The 18,576-nt window shown below is 48.4% G+C and overlaps 1 protein-coding gene across 1 annotated transcript in view; it reads right to left on the reverse strand.

The window, feature by feature from the left end:
• Nucleotides 1–18,576, reverse strand: part of clip2 (CAP-GLY domain containing linker protein 2) — a 194,050-nt gene that overhangs the window by 98,436 nt on the left and 77,038 nt on the right. Inside the window, exon 3 of the mRNA XM_085964309.1 lies at nucleotides 1,588–2,135. Within this exon, the coding sequence (XP_085820435.1) occupies nucleotides 1,588–2,135 (548 nt within the window). The remainder of the gene's footprint in view (nucleotides 1–1,587; nucleotides 2,136–18,576) is intronic.

Here is an 18,576-nt window from a genome sequence, read left to right on the forward strand (position 1 = left end):
GCAGCAGGCGGTTAAGAAGGCAAATGGTATGTTGGCCTTCATGGCGAGAGGGTTTGAGTACAGGAACAAGGATGTCTTGCTGCAGTTGTACAGGGCCTTGGTGAGGCCACATCTTGAGTACTGTGTGCAGTTTTGGTCGCCTTATCTGAGGAAGGATATTCTTGCCATGGAAGGAGTTCAGCGAAGATTCACCAGGCTGATACCTGGGATGGCAGGAATGACTTATGAGGAGAGATTGGGACGATTGGGCTTGTACTCGCTGGAGTTAAGAATGAGAGGGGATCTCATTGAAACATACAAAATTTTGGCAGGACTGGACAGACTAGATGCAGGAAGGATGTTTCTGATGGTCGGGGAGTCCAGAACCAGGGGTCACAGTCTAAGGATAAGGGGTAAGCCTTTTAGGACAGAAATGAGGAGGAATTTCTTCACCCAGAGAGTGGTGAACCTGTGGAATTCTCTACCACAGAAGGCAGTAGAGGCCAATACATTAAATATATTCAAGAAGGAGTTGGATATATTTCTTAAGGCTAAAGGGATCAAGGGATATGGGGAGAAAGCAGGGACCGGGTACTGAATTTGGATATCAGCCATGATCGCATTGAATGGCAGAGCAGGCTCGAGGGGCCGAATGGCCTACTCCTGCTCCTATCTTCTATGTTTCTATGACTCCACTTCAAAAATACTGCATTGGCTGTAAAGCGCTTTGAGACGTCCGGAGGTCATGAAAGGTGCTATAGAAATGCAAGCCTTTTTCTTCCTTTCCTGCCTGAAACAGGTGCCTAGGCCGCAGAGGCCTTTGGCTAGACCAATACCACGGGGACAAATATCTCTACAAGTGGAGGGCACCACTAAAATAAAACACCCGATCAACTAAACATGCATGAAAGTATAATATGGCAATTTCATTCTCAATGTTTGTGTGACTAACAGTGTGCTGTGGTATCCATCAGTCACTGAAGCAAATCAGTGGACAGCACATGATCGTGCCCAAAGATCATCCTGGGCTTGGAAAAGGGACAAGCAGTCGGAGCGACCCTCCCCAATGATCATATCCATCCTGGACATATGGATAAGGTTTTGGTTCAGGTTCAAGGGCAGACCAGCAGGACAATCTCAGAAAAGCTCGCCCCTCTGCACACCAGGTGATCAAAAATAGAGCATCAGCATGAAGTTAACTAAAAATTAAGGAAATGGTGGGCAAGTTTGTGAAAAGAAGTCAGTCTGCACAGTGCTGGAGCTACCGGTTCTCTGTACTGATACGCGCAAAACTCAGATCAAGTACTGGTGAACAATCACAAGCTAAATGTTACTACAGCAGAGGGCTTGAAAAATAAAAGAGACAATAGTAGATCTTGCCTTGAGAAAGCAGTACAGCCTAACAGGTGGAGATCCTTCAGGTAACATTAGAGACTGGGGGAAATGGTTGGCTGTCAAACTACAAGGTTGTGCCATAAATCTCCACACTGCACTATTAAACCCAATCTGTCTGAGGCTGACCCTGTTGGCCAAAGCGGTTATCAACAATCTCGTGCTGCTGAGTCCATCAAGTAATGTGCTCTTAGGACCAGGAATAAAATAACTTACCAGAACTCGATCCCCACATCTCAAGTCTTTATCCCCCTTCTTTACAGATCCACTGTCAGACAGGTTTGATCCCGACTCATTCCCAGTCTTCATAGAACTGTTCAAAATGCTTTCCCTCAAAGGAATTGTGCAGTTGATGCGTTGAGTGGTGAGTGGTGGGGTGGCAGTGCCGTGATGCGAGGCTGGGACTGGATAGGTTATTGACTCTCCGGAATGGGCATCACTTCCAGCTCCGTCGTTCGAAGGGTGGAGTGCCAGCTTCGAGGGTCTTGTGAAAATGCCTTGTAAAGCCTCGCATTCGAAGTACCGCACCCCCCCGACTGATCCATCATTCTTGCCCACAGGTTCATCGAGGACAACTCCTGCCCACTTGCCTGGGGCGAACTGTGTTTCCCCAAGGAATTGTATGATGCCAGGCTTCACGCCGTTCACCCAGATACGCTCCCCAATGGAAAAATCCCCAATGCAGTCATCTCCCACCTCGGCGCTCTTTGATGCCAATTTGTCACCAGGCGGGGGGACCGAAGCTTGCTTGTGCAATGGGGAACCTAAAAACCAGCAGGAAAAATAAAAGAGCTGATCAGTTTTCAAAAGACAAAGCATGCAGGCCACGTCATCATTTCATATTCGTATAGGTGCAGGTCAATAACAATCACACGATAAATGAGTAAATAACAGTAATTATTGCTGATGTATTTATCAGTACAGATATTGCACAAGGAAATCACAACATGCACAAAGCAACAAACAGTAAACATAGCAGTCTGCCAATGTGCTGTACCACAGACTAATAATGGACTTCATTCCCATAATATTGCACAATGGAAGTTCTGACCTCCGTGACACTGGGTGAGCACTGAGGTGAGGTAAGATGCCAAAGATATGAGGAGAAATGAGCTACTGAGGAGCACCGGCCGGGGGGGGGGGGGGGGGGGGGGAGGTGGAAAGAGGAAAGTTGGTGATGGTGCTAGAGAAGGGACAGTCACTATGGTGGGGCACTGGTGATAGGTGCCTGGGAGGGAGAGGCACTGGAGAGTGGCACTAATTCCAGTGATAAGTAGAAGGGGGGGGGGGGGGAAATAGAATAGTGAATCAATCCAGGCCATTCTCACCCAAGATTGCCAGTGGTCAGGGAATAGATTGCCAGTAAGAGAATACCGTCTTAAAAAACAATCCTGCAAAATGTCTGGACTGCAGTGACCATAGTCTACAAGACAAAGCTGCTAAAACAAAGTAGTAGTAAATATAGAGAGGATAATACAGAATAAAACAGTGACAGCTATAAAAATATATAGAAGGGAAACAAAAGATGTCGATTAGGAAGGGCATGAAAGAAGTCAACATAAAAAGGAAATAGCAAGAGGCCAAATAAACAAAAGTAGTCAGAGAGTGGGTGGACCACATAGCGATGAAGGAGAATGATGGAATGTCAAAGTTGCTTATTAAGTATCTTGCCTCAATGTTTAAAGAGGAAGATGGAAATAGAGTACCTGAGGGGGGTGCGGAGGAGCCACAACTGGAAATACATATTCGAAGGAAGGAAGAACTCGCCTTTCACAATCACAGGATGTCTCAAAGTACTTCACAGCCAATTAAGTACTTTTGAAGTGTAGTCCCTGTTGTGATGTAGAAAACGCAGCAACCAATTTGCACACAGCAAGCTCCCACTAACAGCAATGAGATAATGACCAGATAATCGGTTTTAGCGATGTTGGTCGAGAGATAAATATTGACTCGGACACCAGGGAGATCTCCCCTGCCCTTCTTCAAAAATGGTGCCATGATATCTTTTACATCCACTTGATAGGGGCAGACTTGGTTCATCATCTCATCCAAAGGACGGCCCCTGACAGTGCAGCGCTCCCTCAGTACTGCACTAGAGGGTCAGCCTAGATCTTTTGCTCAGGTCTCTGGAGTGGGACATGAAGCCACTACCTTCTGACTCCGAGGCGAGAGTGCTACAACGGACAAGATTGATTCAGAGGGAAACTAAAAATGTAAATGTGATTAAAAGTAGATAAAGTCCCCAAGCCCAGATGGTGCACATTCCAGAATACAGGAGGATGTTAACATTAACTCTAATTTTCCAAAAATCTTTAGAAATGGGAATTGTGGCAAATGTTACAGCCCCATTCAAGAAAGCAATAAGCCTGGCCTCAATGGGAGTAAACATCTAGGGCTGGAGTTTCTGATCCGGGTGCAAATTGCGATCAAAAGTGCACTAGTTTTCAGAATTGCACTTTTGGCTCTAGTTTCTGCTCAAATTCATTTGCATAAAAGGCAAGTGATGTTGAAATGTACATTGGCTAGGCTACAGTTGGAGTTTTGCAAGCAGAACATTATAGGAAGGATAGGAAGGAACCTAATCCCAGCCTATTACCATCTCGTCTAGCTTCTAATCTCTTTTACTTCTTTTGTTTCTTTTATTCTTTTGTCCGATCGCAGCCCTGCCTTCGATCTAGTTTCTTTTCTTTCCAGTTTTGAAGCAGGGTTCAACCTGAAACGTCAACTCAAATTTCTCTCCACGGATGTTGCCTGACCTGCTGAGTTTTTCCAGCATTCTCTGTTGTTATTTCGGATTGCCAACATCTGCAGTATTTTGCTATCATTATAGGAAGGATATTAGCGTCATGGAAGAGATACAGGGAAGATGCACTAGAATGCGACCAGTATTGTAAGGTTATAGTTATGAAGAAAGGCTCAAACATTGGGACTTCTCACTGGAACAGAAGTTAAAGCAGAACATTGAGGTTTTCAAGATTATGAAATGTTTGAGGGTAAATCATGAAAGATTGTTTCTACTGGTTGATGCGTTAGTAACACGAGAGCATAAACTCAGGATTAGAAGATTTTCCCCCCCATACAGGTATTAAAACATGGATTGCTTCATCAGTGGATATTGAGACAGATTTGAGCACCATTTAAAAAGGGAATTAGGTAAGCATTTGAAAAAACATAGTAACATAGAGATAGGAACAGGAGTAGGCCATTCGGCCCTTCGAGCCTGCTCCGCCATTCAATGAGATCATGGCTGATCCTCGTCTGAGATCATAGCTGATCTTACCAGTTCAGTACCCCGTCCCCGCCTTTTCTCCGTAACCCTTAATCCCCTTAGCCTTCAGAAATATATCCAATTCTCTCTTGAAAATATTTATTGAATTAGCCTTCGCAGCCCTCTGTGGCAGGGAATTCCACAGGCTCACCACTCTTTGAGTGAAGAAATTCTTCCTCATCTCTGTTTTAAATGATTTGCCCGCTATTTTTAGACTGTGGCCCCTGGTTCTGTGCTCCCCGGCCATTGGAAACATTCTCTCTGAATTCAGCCTGTCCAGGCCTGCCATAATTTTATATGTTTCGATGAGATCCCCTCTCAATCTTCTAAACTCCAGTGAGTACAAGCCCAAACTATTTAATCTCTCTTCGTAGGTCATTCCCGCCATTCCAGGTATCAGCCTGGTGAATCGCCGTTGCACTCTTTCCATGGCAAGAACATCCTTCCGCAGATGGGGCGACCAAAACTGTACACAATACTCCAGATGCGGTCTCACCAGCACCTTGTACAGCTGTAGTAAGGTATCCCTATTCCTATACTCGAACCCCCTTGATATGAAGGCCAACATACCATTTGCCTTCTTAATCGCCTGTTGCACCTGCATGCTCTCCTTCAGTGACTGGTGCACAAGAACACCCAGGTCCCTCTGCACTTCCCCATCTCCCAATCTATTGCCATTTAGATAATAATCTACCCTCCTGTTTTTACCCCCAAAGTGGATAACCTCGCATTTATCCACATTATAGTGCATCTGCCACGTATCCGCCCATTCCCCCAACCTGTCCAAATCGCACTGTAGCCTCCTGACATCCTCATCAGAGCCCACCCCTCCTCCTAGTTTAGTGTCGTCAGCGAATTTGGAAATATTGCATCCAATTCCCTGATCCAGATCATTTATATATATTGTGAACAGCTGGGGTCCCAGGACAGATCCTTGCGGCACCCCGCTGGTCACTGCCTGCCACTCTGAAAACGAGCCGTTTATTCCAACTCTCTGTTTTCTATCCGCCAGCCAGTTCTCTATCCACGTTAATACTTTGCCCCCAATCCCATGAGCCTTAATTTTGCATGACAATCTTTTGTGTGGAACCTTATCGAAGGCTTTCTGGAAGTCAAGGTACACCACATCCACTGGCTCTCCCCCATCTATTTTACCAGTTACTTCCTCAAAAAATTCCAGCAGATTAGTCAAACACGATTTACCCTTTGTAAATCCATGTTGACTCTGTCCGATCCTTTCCCCATTTGTCAAGTGCTCCGCTATTTTATCCTTAATAATGGACTCTAGCATTTTGCCCACAACCGATGTAAGGCTTACTGGTCTATAATTCCCTGCTTTCTCTCTACCCCCCTTTTTAAATATTGGGGTAACATTAGCTACCCTCCAATCCACGGGTACTGTTCCCGAGTCAATGGAGTTCCGGAAGATGATCCTTAGAGCATCTGCTATCTCCAGGGCCACCTCCTTAAGTACCCTAGGATGTAGTTTATCAGGCCCCGGGGATTTGTCGGCCTTCAGTCCCCTCAACTTACCCAACACCATATCCCTAGAGATACTAATTTCTGTCAGCTCCTCCCTCTCATTAGTCCCTATGTTTGCCGATATTCCTGGGAGGTTATTTGTGTCCTCCTTTGTGAATACAGAACCAAAGTATGAGTTTAATTGGTCTGCCATTTCCTTATTCTCCATTATATATTCTCCCGAATCGGACTGCAGGGGACCGACTTGGGATTTTACCAGTCTTTTCCTCCTGATATACCGATAAAAGCTTTTGCAGTCTGTCTTTATTTTTGCTGCAAGTTTACTTTCGTATTCTATTTTCCCCTTCCTGATTAATCCCTTTGTCCTCTTCTGCTGTATCCTGTACTGCCCCCAATCTTCCGGTCTGGTGCTTTTTTTTGCCAGTTGATATGCCCTTTTTTTTGATTTTATGCTGTCCCTAATTTCCCTCGTTATCCAAGGAATATAAAATGCTACAGGGAAAGAGCAGTGAAATGGCATTAGAATAGATAGATCTGGATGAACAACTAGCACCAGCACAGAGGAGATGGTCCGAGTGGCCTCCTTCTGTGCTGTAATTTCTATGCTACAATACTGAAATATGAAAGGCACACCCTCAATATACAAAGGACTGTGGCAGAACCACTGAATGACTCTGGCTAACTGTATATAATTCTCTTTAACGATGTTCTAACACCAGCCTAAACCTGTACCATTGTGTTAGGCATTACCGTGTTTTGTATATAGAGTTTGCATGTACGGGGCGTGGTCCCTTTAAGAGCGCAGGAAAACGCGATGACGTCACGTCGCAAACCACGGGACTGCCCAGTCAGTCCTCGTGGCATCTCCCTTGAGTAAAGACCCGTTTGATTGTTCTCTTGCGTCGATCTCCGTTATTCGTAGGAATTCGCTAATTCCTACATTGGTGACCCCGTTTTTGTGAACGTTTTCACAAAAGAGCACAGCATGGAAGCAAACGCCGTTTCGCTAAAGCTACCGCAGTTCTGGGAGCAGCAAGTGCCCTCGTGCTTTATTCAGGTCAAGGCCTAGTTCGCCCTGAGGAACATCGATGCGGGTCAGACCAAGTATCTTTACGTGGTCTCCGCACTCGACAGCTCTACCGCCTCTCGGATCGTCAGCCTCATCGAAAAAACCCCAACGGAGCGCAAGTATGAAACCCTCAAAGCACGGTTACTGCAGGTTTTCGGGCTCACAAAATCGGAGCGCGCCCGTCGATTACTCGCTATGCCCGGGCTCGGGGACTCCAAGCCTTCAGAGTTGATGAGCCAAATGCTCACACTCCTGGGCTCAGAATGGGAATGTTTCCTATTCCGCGAGATTTTCCTCAGCCAACTGCCTGAACAGGTACAAGCTGCCTTAGCCAGATCTGAAACTGAAGACTGCGCAACACTCGCTGTGGAGGCTGACAAAACTGTCGCTGTAACTCGGCAGTACTGCGCCGCCACGAGGCACCCATCCCCCGCGGACACCGCCCCAGCTCGTCCACCTGCTGGGCTGTGTTTCTACCACGTGCAGTTTGGCGCGAAAGCGAAGAGTTGCCGCCCTCCCTGCAGTTTTCTCCCAAAAAACCAATGACTGACACTGCAACCACCGAGGAACGGGTCTAACGGGCACCCCGCAGCTGCGATGGCGATCGGCAACGCGGGCAAATTGCTCTTCATCACTGGTACTCTCTCCGGTCGTCGTTTTCTGTGCGACACCGGAGCGCAGTGCAGCATTTTACCCGCGTCCGCCCTCGATGTGCAGACGGGGAATCACGGCCCCGCCCTTGGAGCGGCCAATGGCGGAACAATTCGGACCTTCGGCAGACGGCGAGTGGAGTTGTGCCTCGGGGGGCAACGTTTTCACTGGGAGTTTGTTATGGCCAAAGTTTCCCAGCCCCTCCTCGGCGCGGATTTCTTGTGCGCCAACAGCCTCCTGGTCGATGTTAGGAACCGGCGGCTGATCAACGCAGCAACTTTTAATTCTCTTCCGTGTTACCGCAGTAACACTACGTCACGCACCATCTCCTGTGCGTTCGACTCCTGAGGAGTTCGCTCGCCTGCTCAGCGAATTCCCCGACCTGACCAGACCCACGTTCTCCTCCACAGCCACGAAACATGGTGTGGAACACCACATCACCACCAATGGCCCCCCCCCCCGGTCTACGCGCGGGCCCGGCGCCTAGAACCTGGCAAGCTGGCAGTCGCAAAGGCGGAGTTCGCAACCATGGAACGGTTAGGGATTATTCGCCGGTCGAATAGTCCCTGGTCTTCACCCCTCATCCCGAAGCCTGGCGGCGGATGGCGGCCATGCGGCGACTATCGACGACTAAACGACGCCACCACTCCTGATCGGTACCCGGTCCCCCATATCCAGGATTTCTCTGCCCATTTGGCAGGGAACACCGTGTTCTCAAAAGTCGACCTCGTCCGGGGCTACCACCAGGTCCCAGTTCATGCACAAGACGTCCAGAAGACCGCAGTCATCACCCCATTCGGCCTCTTTGCGTTTTTACGGATGCCGTTTGGGTTAAACAACGCCGCCCAGGCTTTCCAACGCCTGATGGACTCCGTGCTGCGGGACCTCAAGTTCCTCTTCGTCTACCTGGACGATATTCTAATTGCCAGTCCTACTAAGGAATAACATACCTGTCACCTACGCACCCTTGAGACGCCTCAGCCAACACGGCCTGATTATCAACCCGGCTAAGTGTCAGTTTGGCCTGCACCAAATTGACTTCCTGGGGCATCGCATCACATCACCTCAGAGGGAGCGGTAAAGGCGGTGACATCCTTTCCACACCCGCAGAACATAAAGGCCCTGCAGGAATTCCTAGGCATGGTAAACTTTTACCACCGTTTCGTGCCTAAGGCAGCACAACTCATGCAGCCCCTGTACGAGGCCCTCAAGGGCAAGACTGGCAAGAACCCGGTAGACTGGACGGGTGACATGGCCAGAGCGTTCGCCGACACCAAAAGCGCCTTAGCCAACGTGACTATGCTGGCACACCCGCTGCCAGGAGCCACCATCGCCCTCACCACCGACACGTCAGACTACGCAGTCGGTGCCGTGCAACAGCAGTGGGTGAACGGGACGTGGCAGCCGTTGGCATTCTTCAGCCGTCAACTATGGCAGAACGAGAGCATACAGCACATTCGACCGGGTGTTGCTCGCCATTTTCGGTTCCTTCTGGAAGGACGTCCTTTCACCGCTTTTGTGGACCATAAGCCGCTGACCTTTGCAATGTCCAAGACCGTCGAACCATGAGCAGCCCGACAGCAGCGTCAACTGACCTACATATCCGAATTCACTACGGATATACGGCACGTGGCCGGTAAGGACAACCTGGTGGCAGACTGCCTCTCCCGCGCAATCGTCAATACGGTTCATTTGGGCATCGACTACGCCCTCATGGCAGCGGACCAAGCCTCAGACCCGGAAGTCCAAGCTTACCGAACGGCCATCACTGGCCTCCAGTTGGCCGACGTCAAATTCCATTCGGCAGGTACCACGCTGTTGTGTGACGTCTCCGTACAGGATCCTCGCCCTGTCGTGCCAGTCATCTGGCACCGCAAAGTGTTCAACGCCATACATGGGTTGTCACACCCTGGAATGAAGGCCTCTCAGAAACTGATGTCAGCGAAATTTGTATGGCATGGCATGCATAAAGATGTGCGCGACTGGGCCAACACCTGCGTGGTCTGCCAAAAGGCCAAGGTACAGCACCACATCAAAGTTCTGTTGGCCGCCTTCACAGTTCCGGAGCGACGTTTTGACCACGTCAATGTGGATCTGGTAGGACCACTCCCACCCTCCCATGGTTTTTCACACATCCTGACCATGGTTGACTGCACCACCAGATGGCCAGAGCCGGTCCCCCTGTCATCCACTACTTCGGCAGACATGGCCAGGGCGTTCATTTCCTCCTGGATCACCCGCTTCGGAGTACCCGCCGATATTTCGTCAGACAGGGGACCGCAGTTTTCCTCCGAACTCTGGAATGCAGTGGCCCAAGGACTCGGTGTCAAATTACACTGCACCACAGCCTACCACCCACAGGCGAATGGCCTCTGCGAACGCTTCCACCGGTCAATGAAGGCCGCCCTGAGAGCCAGCCTCCAGGACGCTGGATGGGCAGACAAGCTACCGTGGGTTCTGTTGGGCCTTCGCACGGCCCCCAAAGAAGACCTTCACTCTTCATCAGCAGAGCTTGTGTATGGTCAGCCGCTGCGGGTCCCAGGGGACTTCCTACCAACATCGACGGAGCAATGGTCCGCGTCTGTCCAGCTTGCTAGTCACCAAGAGGCAGCCAGATGTGTCGCACCAGTGCCCACTTCGCACCATGGGCCGCAGAGGTCACACGTTCCCACGTAGCTTCACAAGGCTGAATACGTTTTTATTCGCCATGACGCACATAGGGATCCGCTCAAGGCCCCATATACCGGTCCCTTCCACGTGTTGGAAGAAGGGGACAAATCCTTCACGATAGATGTCGGTGGTAAACCAGACCACATTTCGGTCGACCGCTTAAAGCCAGCACATTTGGACCTCGACCGCCCCGTCGAGACAGCACAACCGCCGAGACGGGGTCGGCCACCCGTCGTCGTTACAGCAGACCAAGTGCGACCGCCCGCCAGACCGCCAGCCGCCCAACAGCCTCCGCCTCGATTGTACAGGAGTCGTTCTGACAGGCTTGTCAGACCCCCTCACTGTTTGACTTTGTCCGTTAAAGCGAATTCTGGGAGGGGGGCGCATGTGGCAGAACCACTGAATGACTCTGGCTAACTGTATATAATTCTCTTTAACGATGTTCTAACACCAGCCTAAACCTGTAGCATTGTGTTAGGCATTACTGTGTTTTGTATATAGAGTTTGCAAGTACGGGGCGTGGCCCCTTTAAGAGCACAGGAAAACACGTCACAAACCACGGGACTGCCCAGTCAGTCCTCGTGGCATCTCCTTTGAGTAAAGACCTGTTTGATTGTTCTCTTGCGTCGATCTCCGTTATTCGTAGGAATTCGTTAATTCCTACAGGACCTCCAACGAGAAGCACCTTATAAGGAACAGGTAAACTCAGTTACCTTGCGTTGATTTCATAACACAATTCCTGTGTCAAATATTTTCATGTTGGTGCGTGCACTAACCTGGTTAATGGGCCAACAGCCCTCTTTCCTAAGTCACTTTGATTACCACAATAACGTGGAACAGAGTGGCAATTATATTCCGAAAATCATGAGTTTTACAAGTGGATTAGCTAAACCAGACCAAATCCTCAATGTCCTAATATGCAGTGGTTTTCATTTACCTGGATGTACACGTGGCAGTTCTGCATTTGCCTGAAATTCTCGAGAGGGAATCTGCTTGCCACAGAGAGTTGGAGGGCCCTCTTCTACCGCCCACCCGTAAAGGCCGATGACAGGAAGGGAACTGTAGTGTATGTACCTTTAAGAGAGAACTACTTTTACAGCTCCTGTATACTGTAGTACCGGCAGTGACCACACCTATATATAAGCCTTGAGCATGCCTCTGTACCCCCAGTCTTGAGACTACCCTACTCCAGTAAATACCTGTTGATTGTTAAGTTACAGCATCCGTGTAGTTATTGAAAAACATCATACTCTCAGAATCACGGATCTAACAGTGGCGACAAGTGTTGATTCGAATCTACCTGCAACTCTGCATTTCCCTTCGAGAATTCGCTCCGGGAGGGCGGTGGAAGAAAGTCGAGGCCAGAAGCACGGGCGTCGACCACGAGCAACCGCCTAGTCGTCCGGCAGAGTGAACATCGCAGGGGAGGCTGTGGAGAGCTGGGCTTGGTTCCCTAGCCATGATGATCAGCAACAGACTGACGACAGGTACAGCGCAGACCCTTCCCAGACCCTTCCCAGACAGCGGCGGCTGGAGCCGACCGACGGCAGAGAAAAAGCCGAGCAGCATCGATGGGGTAAGATAGAGGGTGAAGCGCACAGGGCGCAGCCGGGGGTTGAAAACCGAGCGGCGTCGAAAAAAACAAAAACAAAACGGAGAGAGAGAGGGTAAAGCAGCAGCCGGGTTCAGGACCGAGCGGCAGAAACGGGAAAGGTGCACAGAAAAAAAAAAAAAAAACCCGCAGAACACAGCCAGGGCTCAAGGGCTGAACAGTGTCCACGGGGAGAAGAAGGGAGAGCGCGGCAGACGCCATTGAGCCGCGGAGACGCCATTTTTAGAAGCCGCAGCGGAGAAGAAGGGCGAGCGCGGGAAGAAAGGAAAGCGCGGGAGACGCCATTTTGTGCCAGCGGAGAAGGGAAAGCGCGGGAGACGCCATTTTGGACAGTTAAATCACACCCAGGGATGCCGAAGAGTGGCAGTATCTCTACGTTCGACAATGAAGTCGAAGATTGGGTGACATATGTGGAACGTATTGAAGTGTACTGCAGGGCGAATGAAGTGCCAGATGCTAGGAAAGCACTGGTTTTGTTAAATTCCATGGGAGCAAAAACTTATGGGTTACTGCGAAACCTAATAACCCCAGAGAAGCCCGTGAATAAGAATTTCGAAAGCATAGTAGAAATCCTACAGGACCACTTAAACCCCACACCACTGCTGATAGTAGAACGATTTAAGTTCCATAAAAGGAACCAACACAAAGATGAAAGCAATGCTGAGTACTTAACTGCGCAAGCTATCGAAACACTGCCAGTTTAGAGTGGGACTAGCAGACACGTTAAGGGACAAGTTTGTGTGTGGGCTTCAAAGTGAAGGAACCCAGAAACGGCTTCTATCAGAAAAGGATCTTACGCTGGACAAGGCTTTCAGCATGGCAGTATCACACGAAGCAGCTGCAAGGAGCGCTGCAGAGATACAACGGAGACCGCAAGAATATGGCACCAATGAAATGTCCTATGGAACAGGGAAGTGCTATCGCTGCGGCAGAACAACACATGACCAGAAAGATTGTTGGTTCAAGGACCAAGTGTGCAGACAGTGTGGAAAAGCAGGACACATAGCAAGAGTCTGCAGGTCTGGGAAGAAAACCAACAGCAAGAAATCTCCACAGGAGAAGTACAAAAAGGTACACAAGGTGATGGACAGTAGTTCAGACGAACAGAAAAGTGACACAGACTCCGGAAGCAAGGAGCTGGGTTGTCTGAAACTACATAAGGTAACCAAAATGGAGGATCACCAGACTATCTGGGTTACACTCAAGATAGACGGAGTCCAAGTGAAAATGGAATTGGACACAGGATCAGCCCTAACAGTCATAAACCAAAGGGACTACAAGCGGCTATTTTCACACATACCCTTGAAAGCTACAGAGATTGTCTTGAAGACGTACACGGGGCAAAAAGTCTACCCCAAAGGAAAAATAAGGGTGAAAGTGATATACAAAGGCCAGGAAATACCTAAAATGGACATGTATGTATTGCCAGATGGAGGACCACCACTGCTAGGACGTGAATGGATCCGGAAGATACAATTAGATTGGCATTCCATACAGGCACTGAAGGTTGAGGCCAAAAAGGATGACGACGTCACACCTGGACGACTGTCAAAAATACTAACTGATGCAAAAGAAGTGTTCCAGGAGGGACTTGGAACACTAAAAGGCATAACAGCAACGATTAAAATAGAGGAAAATGCAAGCCCAAAGTTTCTTAAGGCCAGACCAGTGCCTTATGCGATCAGACCAGCCGTCGAAGCAGAGCTGGAAGGGTTGGAACGTTCAGAAGTACTGTCCAAAGTAGACTGGAGCGAGTGGGCTACACCCATCGTTCCTGTAATGAAGAGGTCGTTGAGTAATACGCCTGGGGAACCAAAGAAGGTCCGCATCAGTGGGGATTTTAAGGTGACAGTGAACCCAGTCCTTCACACGGTACAATATCCGCTTCCATGAATTGAGGATATTTTCGCCTCGCTATCTGGAGGTAAACGCTTCACCAAAATTGATCTAGCCCAGGCGTACTTGCAAATGGAGGTAGAAGAAGCCTCGAAACAATACCTCACGATCAACACTCAAAGGTCTCTACCAACACAACCGGCTGGTGTTCGGGGTAGCATCAGCTCCGGCTATTTGGCAAAGGGCGATGGATCAAGTCCTGCAAGGGATTCCAGGGACCCAGTGTTATTTGGACGACATCCTGGTCATGGGCGAAAATGACAGTGATCACCTCGCCAACCTGGAGAAGGTGCTCACCAGATTAAAAGGAATATGGGCTACGAGCTAATTGCCACAAGTGCGAGTTTTTCCAGAAGCAGATCTCATATTGTGGCCACGTCATCGATGAAGAGGGGTTACATAAGTCCCCTGAAAAGATTGAGGCAGTAGTCAAGGCTCCAGCACCGGAAAATGTCAGAACTGAGGTCGTTCCTCGGGCTGGTAAACTACTACCATAAGTTCTTACCAAATTTGTCCACGGTATTACACCCACTGAACACCCTACTGCAAACAGGGGTACCATGGAAGTGGAATGACGAACGTAGATGAGCTTTCCAGAAGTGCAAAGAATTGATCACATCAAAAGAGGTGTTGGCCCATTTCAACCCAGCACTACCAATTCGTTTGGCATGTGATGCATCACCCTATGTGTCGCACAAATTCCCAGACGGTTTGGAGAGGCCAGTAGCCTTTGCGTCTCGGTCACTAACCTCAGCCGAGCGCAACTACGCCCAGATTGACAGGGAGGCCCTCAGCCTAGTATGGGGAGTAAACAAATTCAACCACTAACTGCATGGGCAGAAGTTCACCTTGCTGACTGACCACCAACCACTGGTCTCCATCTTTAATCCTAAGAAGGGCGTTCCAGTGATGACTGCACAACGGTTACAAAGATGGTCCCTGTTTCTAGGGGCGAATCAATACGAAATAGAATATAAAGGCACGAAACAGCATGGAAACACTGATGGGCTATCACGCCTGCCACTGCCTACTGTGGAGGAAGCACCAGCAGTGGACCCTATCGAGATATTTTATTCGTCAATAATTGAACGATTGCCAGTAACGAATGCGGATATAGAGGAGACCCGCAATGATCCGACGCTGTCTCGGGTATATGATTTGACGGTGAGGGGATGGCCAACACATGGCAACTCACTGTTGCCAGCATTCTCATCCAGAAGAGAACAGCTGTCAGTATGCCAGGGGACAGTGATGTGTGGATCCAGAGTGGTGATTCCACCCAAGTTAAGGGAGAGTGCTAAATGAGCTTCATGAAGGTCATCTGGGGGGAGTGAAAATGAAAAGCCTTGCTAGGGCTTGTGTGTGGTGGCCGGGAATCGATCAACAAATCGAAGACCTAACCAAGAGCTGCTCAGGATGCCAAAATGCACCACCACATGCCCCTCTACACCCATGGGAGTGGCCCTCCTCTCCATGGCAACGGGTGCATATTGATTTCGCTGGTCCATTCATGGACTCCATGTTCTTAATAGCAGTGGATGCTCATTCAAAATGGTCCGAGGTGATAAAAATGTCCTCAACCACTACAGAGAAAACGATTGCAGTCCTACGGACCATATTTGCCAGGAACGGCTTGCCAGAGCAGATTTGCTCTGATAATGGACCACAGTTTGTGTCCGAAGAGTTTCGAAAATTTATGAGAAGGAATGGGGTAAGGCATTACACATCCACCCCGTATCATCCAGCCACAAATGGATTGGCTGAGAGGTTCGTACAAACCTTTAAGAAGGCGATAAAGGCCATGTGCGACGATGAAATTCCACTACAGCATAAGGTGGACAATTTCCTATTAGCCTACAGAAACGCAACACATGCAGTTACCAACCAGACCCCGGCCATGATGTTCTTTAACCAAAGGTTGAGATCTCGTCTGGACTTGCTCAGACCAAATGTGCGAAGAAATGTTGAGGACAAACAATTTCAGCACATCAACGAGAAGCCGACAAGGAGCTTCAACGTAGGACAACCAGTCTTGGCCCGTGACTACCGAACAGAGAAATGGCAACCCGGAACGATATGCACAAGGCAGGGGCCATTAATGTACACAGTGGATGTCGGGGAGAACATTGTGACTCGCCACGTCGATCAGATCTTAGCGTCACAGGAACGAGTCAACCCCATGTCTCGCGTACCTGGGGATGAACCCGACATACCGGTAGCATCTACCTCCGAACCAGGAGCAGTGGAAACCGATGAACTGACCAACGAAAAGGGGCCAGAATCGCCTTCGCACCAAGAACAAGAACCTCAGGAAAGGCGCTATCCCGAAAGGATCAGGAAGCCGCCCCAAAGACTGAATCTATAAATGGACTATTGTTGTTTAATGTACATGTTAAAGTGTTAATTGTTATTTGAATATTATGGGTACTGCTAATCTAAAAGGGGAGGAATTGTAGTGTATGTACCTTTAAGAGAGAACTACTTTTACAGCTCCTGTATACTGTAGTACCGGCAGTGACCACACCTGTATATAAGCCTTGAGCATGCCTCTGTACCCCCAGTCTTGAGACTACCCTACTCCAGTAAATACCTGTTGATTGTTAAGTTACAGTATCCGTGTAGTTATTGAAAAACATCATACTCTCAGAATCACGGATCTAACAGGAATATACTGCTGTTTTCCACCAGACCGCATAGAAGGCCCAGGGAAAGAATGTTCTCCTTGTGGATTGCAGATGAAACAGGGGTGGGAGGGGAAATCCTGCTCCCAAGCTGTGAGGGACGACTATATCGAACCACAGCTGTGGGCCACAGATGTGACTCTTTGCCCTGGACAGAACCCAGCTCTCCAGAGCTGATGGTTAATGACTGAGATAAATGCCTTCAAGCTTAGAGGGCAATTTATATATCACTAGACAGCAATTTAAAAAAATTACAGGAGTGAATTTTGCAGTAGGTTTGCTTACGGCAGTCCTTGGCAAAATTCAACTCATCTGAAGTAACCGGGGTAAATGCAAAGTGTAAATACTCACTCAGACGGCTTTAAGATGTCTGGACAGCAATTTCCCAACAGGCACTGGCAGAGCGGAGTGGGAAAAATCCAGCTCATTTTAAACTTTGAAGTAAAGTCATATTCCTTGCCTCACCGAATATGAAAGAACAAGTGACTGGAGAATTGGAATCTGGAGGACAGGATCCCAACATCGCCGTCACATTTTGATTATATATTGTCAGACTGCACAATGAACCTGCATTTTATTTGCGTATGTGCAATCTGACAATATATAATGAACCTGCATTTTATTTGTGAATGTCTAACTTCCTATTCTACATGTTGCACAGTTTCTGCCGTTGATTTGACTACAGCAGCCCACTCACTATTATAGTTTCTGATAGCAGGGATGCTGCAAAGTTAGTCACTAAAGAAGTAGTTTATGAAAAAGTGCCAAACTTTTATTGAGGGAGCTAGATTAGCAACGTCAGTGTCCATTTCAATAAGTCCATGGGAAATTCCAGAGCTCCGCCGGTGTTATTTTACCGGAAGTGTGGTGGAAGCCCCATTTTACGCGTGTAAACAGGGTTTCCGGCACACATCTGATGAGGGAACACCAGCGGAGCAGGAGCAGCTCCCAGGAATTTCCTGGCCCTCGAGTTCCAAGCCAAAAAAAAGCTCCGCCAAAAACTATAATGGCCTGGAAATTGTTATTGGAGGCTTGCCGCTCGCATACGCCTCCGAACCGAAAGAAAACTACGTACTTACCTGGTGTCTCCGGAGCTTTGGACTCTTGCGGTCCTGGGCCTGCAGGTGTACGCCTGCATAAAGGCCCACGTGACCCAGGGGCGCAAGCGACTAACCAATGACAAAGGGGGATTCCCATTACGCTTATGGGGATTCCATTTACGTACGGAACTCCCATAAGCATTATAGAAATCACCCAATAAATAAAATTTCACAACACTGAAAAAATGATCACAGGTTCAAAATTTTATTAAAATACCCTTTAAACAAACATCTAAAATAAAAATTATATTTTTCAAAAAATAAATTTAAACGGGACAAAATTTACCTAAACTAATTTTAAATGTAAGTGAATGTTTAAATCATTTAAAATTTTATTTTAACGTTTATTTTAACCCTTATGCTGATAAAAGGTGGCCTTGCGCCTGCTTTTACCAGGCGCAAGGGGTTGGTGGGTATTCGCTGGGCAGTAGTTGGGCAATTGGCCCAGCGAAAGTGAGTTTGCAGCGGATGCAGTGGATCGGTCAAGGAGGAACTTGACAGATCGTAAGTTCCGGGTTTTCGCGCATCGCATGTGGAAACCCGGAACTTGCAGGGGCCCATTCGCAGCACTTACGACGATGTTGTGCGTACGCCATCATAGGCCCCGTAAAATCCAGACCAAATAAGTACGGTGCACAACATTGTTCACTGGGTTTGTCCAATGAGTGAAATGATACTGGGAAACTGGTAGGTTTTAGCCAACAGTTAATGCAGAAGATCAAAAACCCTCTCCCTCCATATCTTCCAAGTGTTAGTTTTATATAACAGTAGTGGAA

Source organism: Somniosus microcephalus, chromosome 22 (assembly GCF_052327205.1).
Source record: "Somniosus microcephalus isolate GS21.2 chromosome 22, FLI_Smic_1.0, whole genome shotgun sequence".
Taxonomy (NCBI): Eukaryota; Metazoa; Chordata; class Chondrichthyes; order Squaliformes; family Somniosidae; genus Somniosus; species Somniosus microcephalus.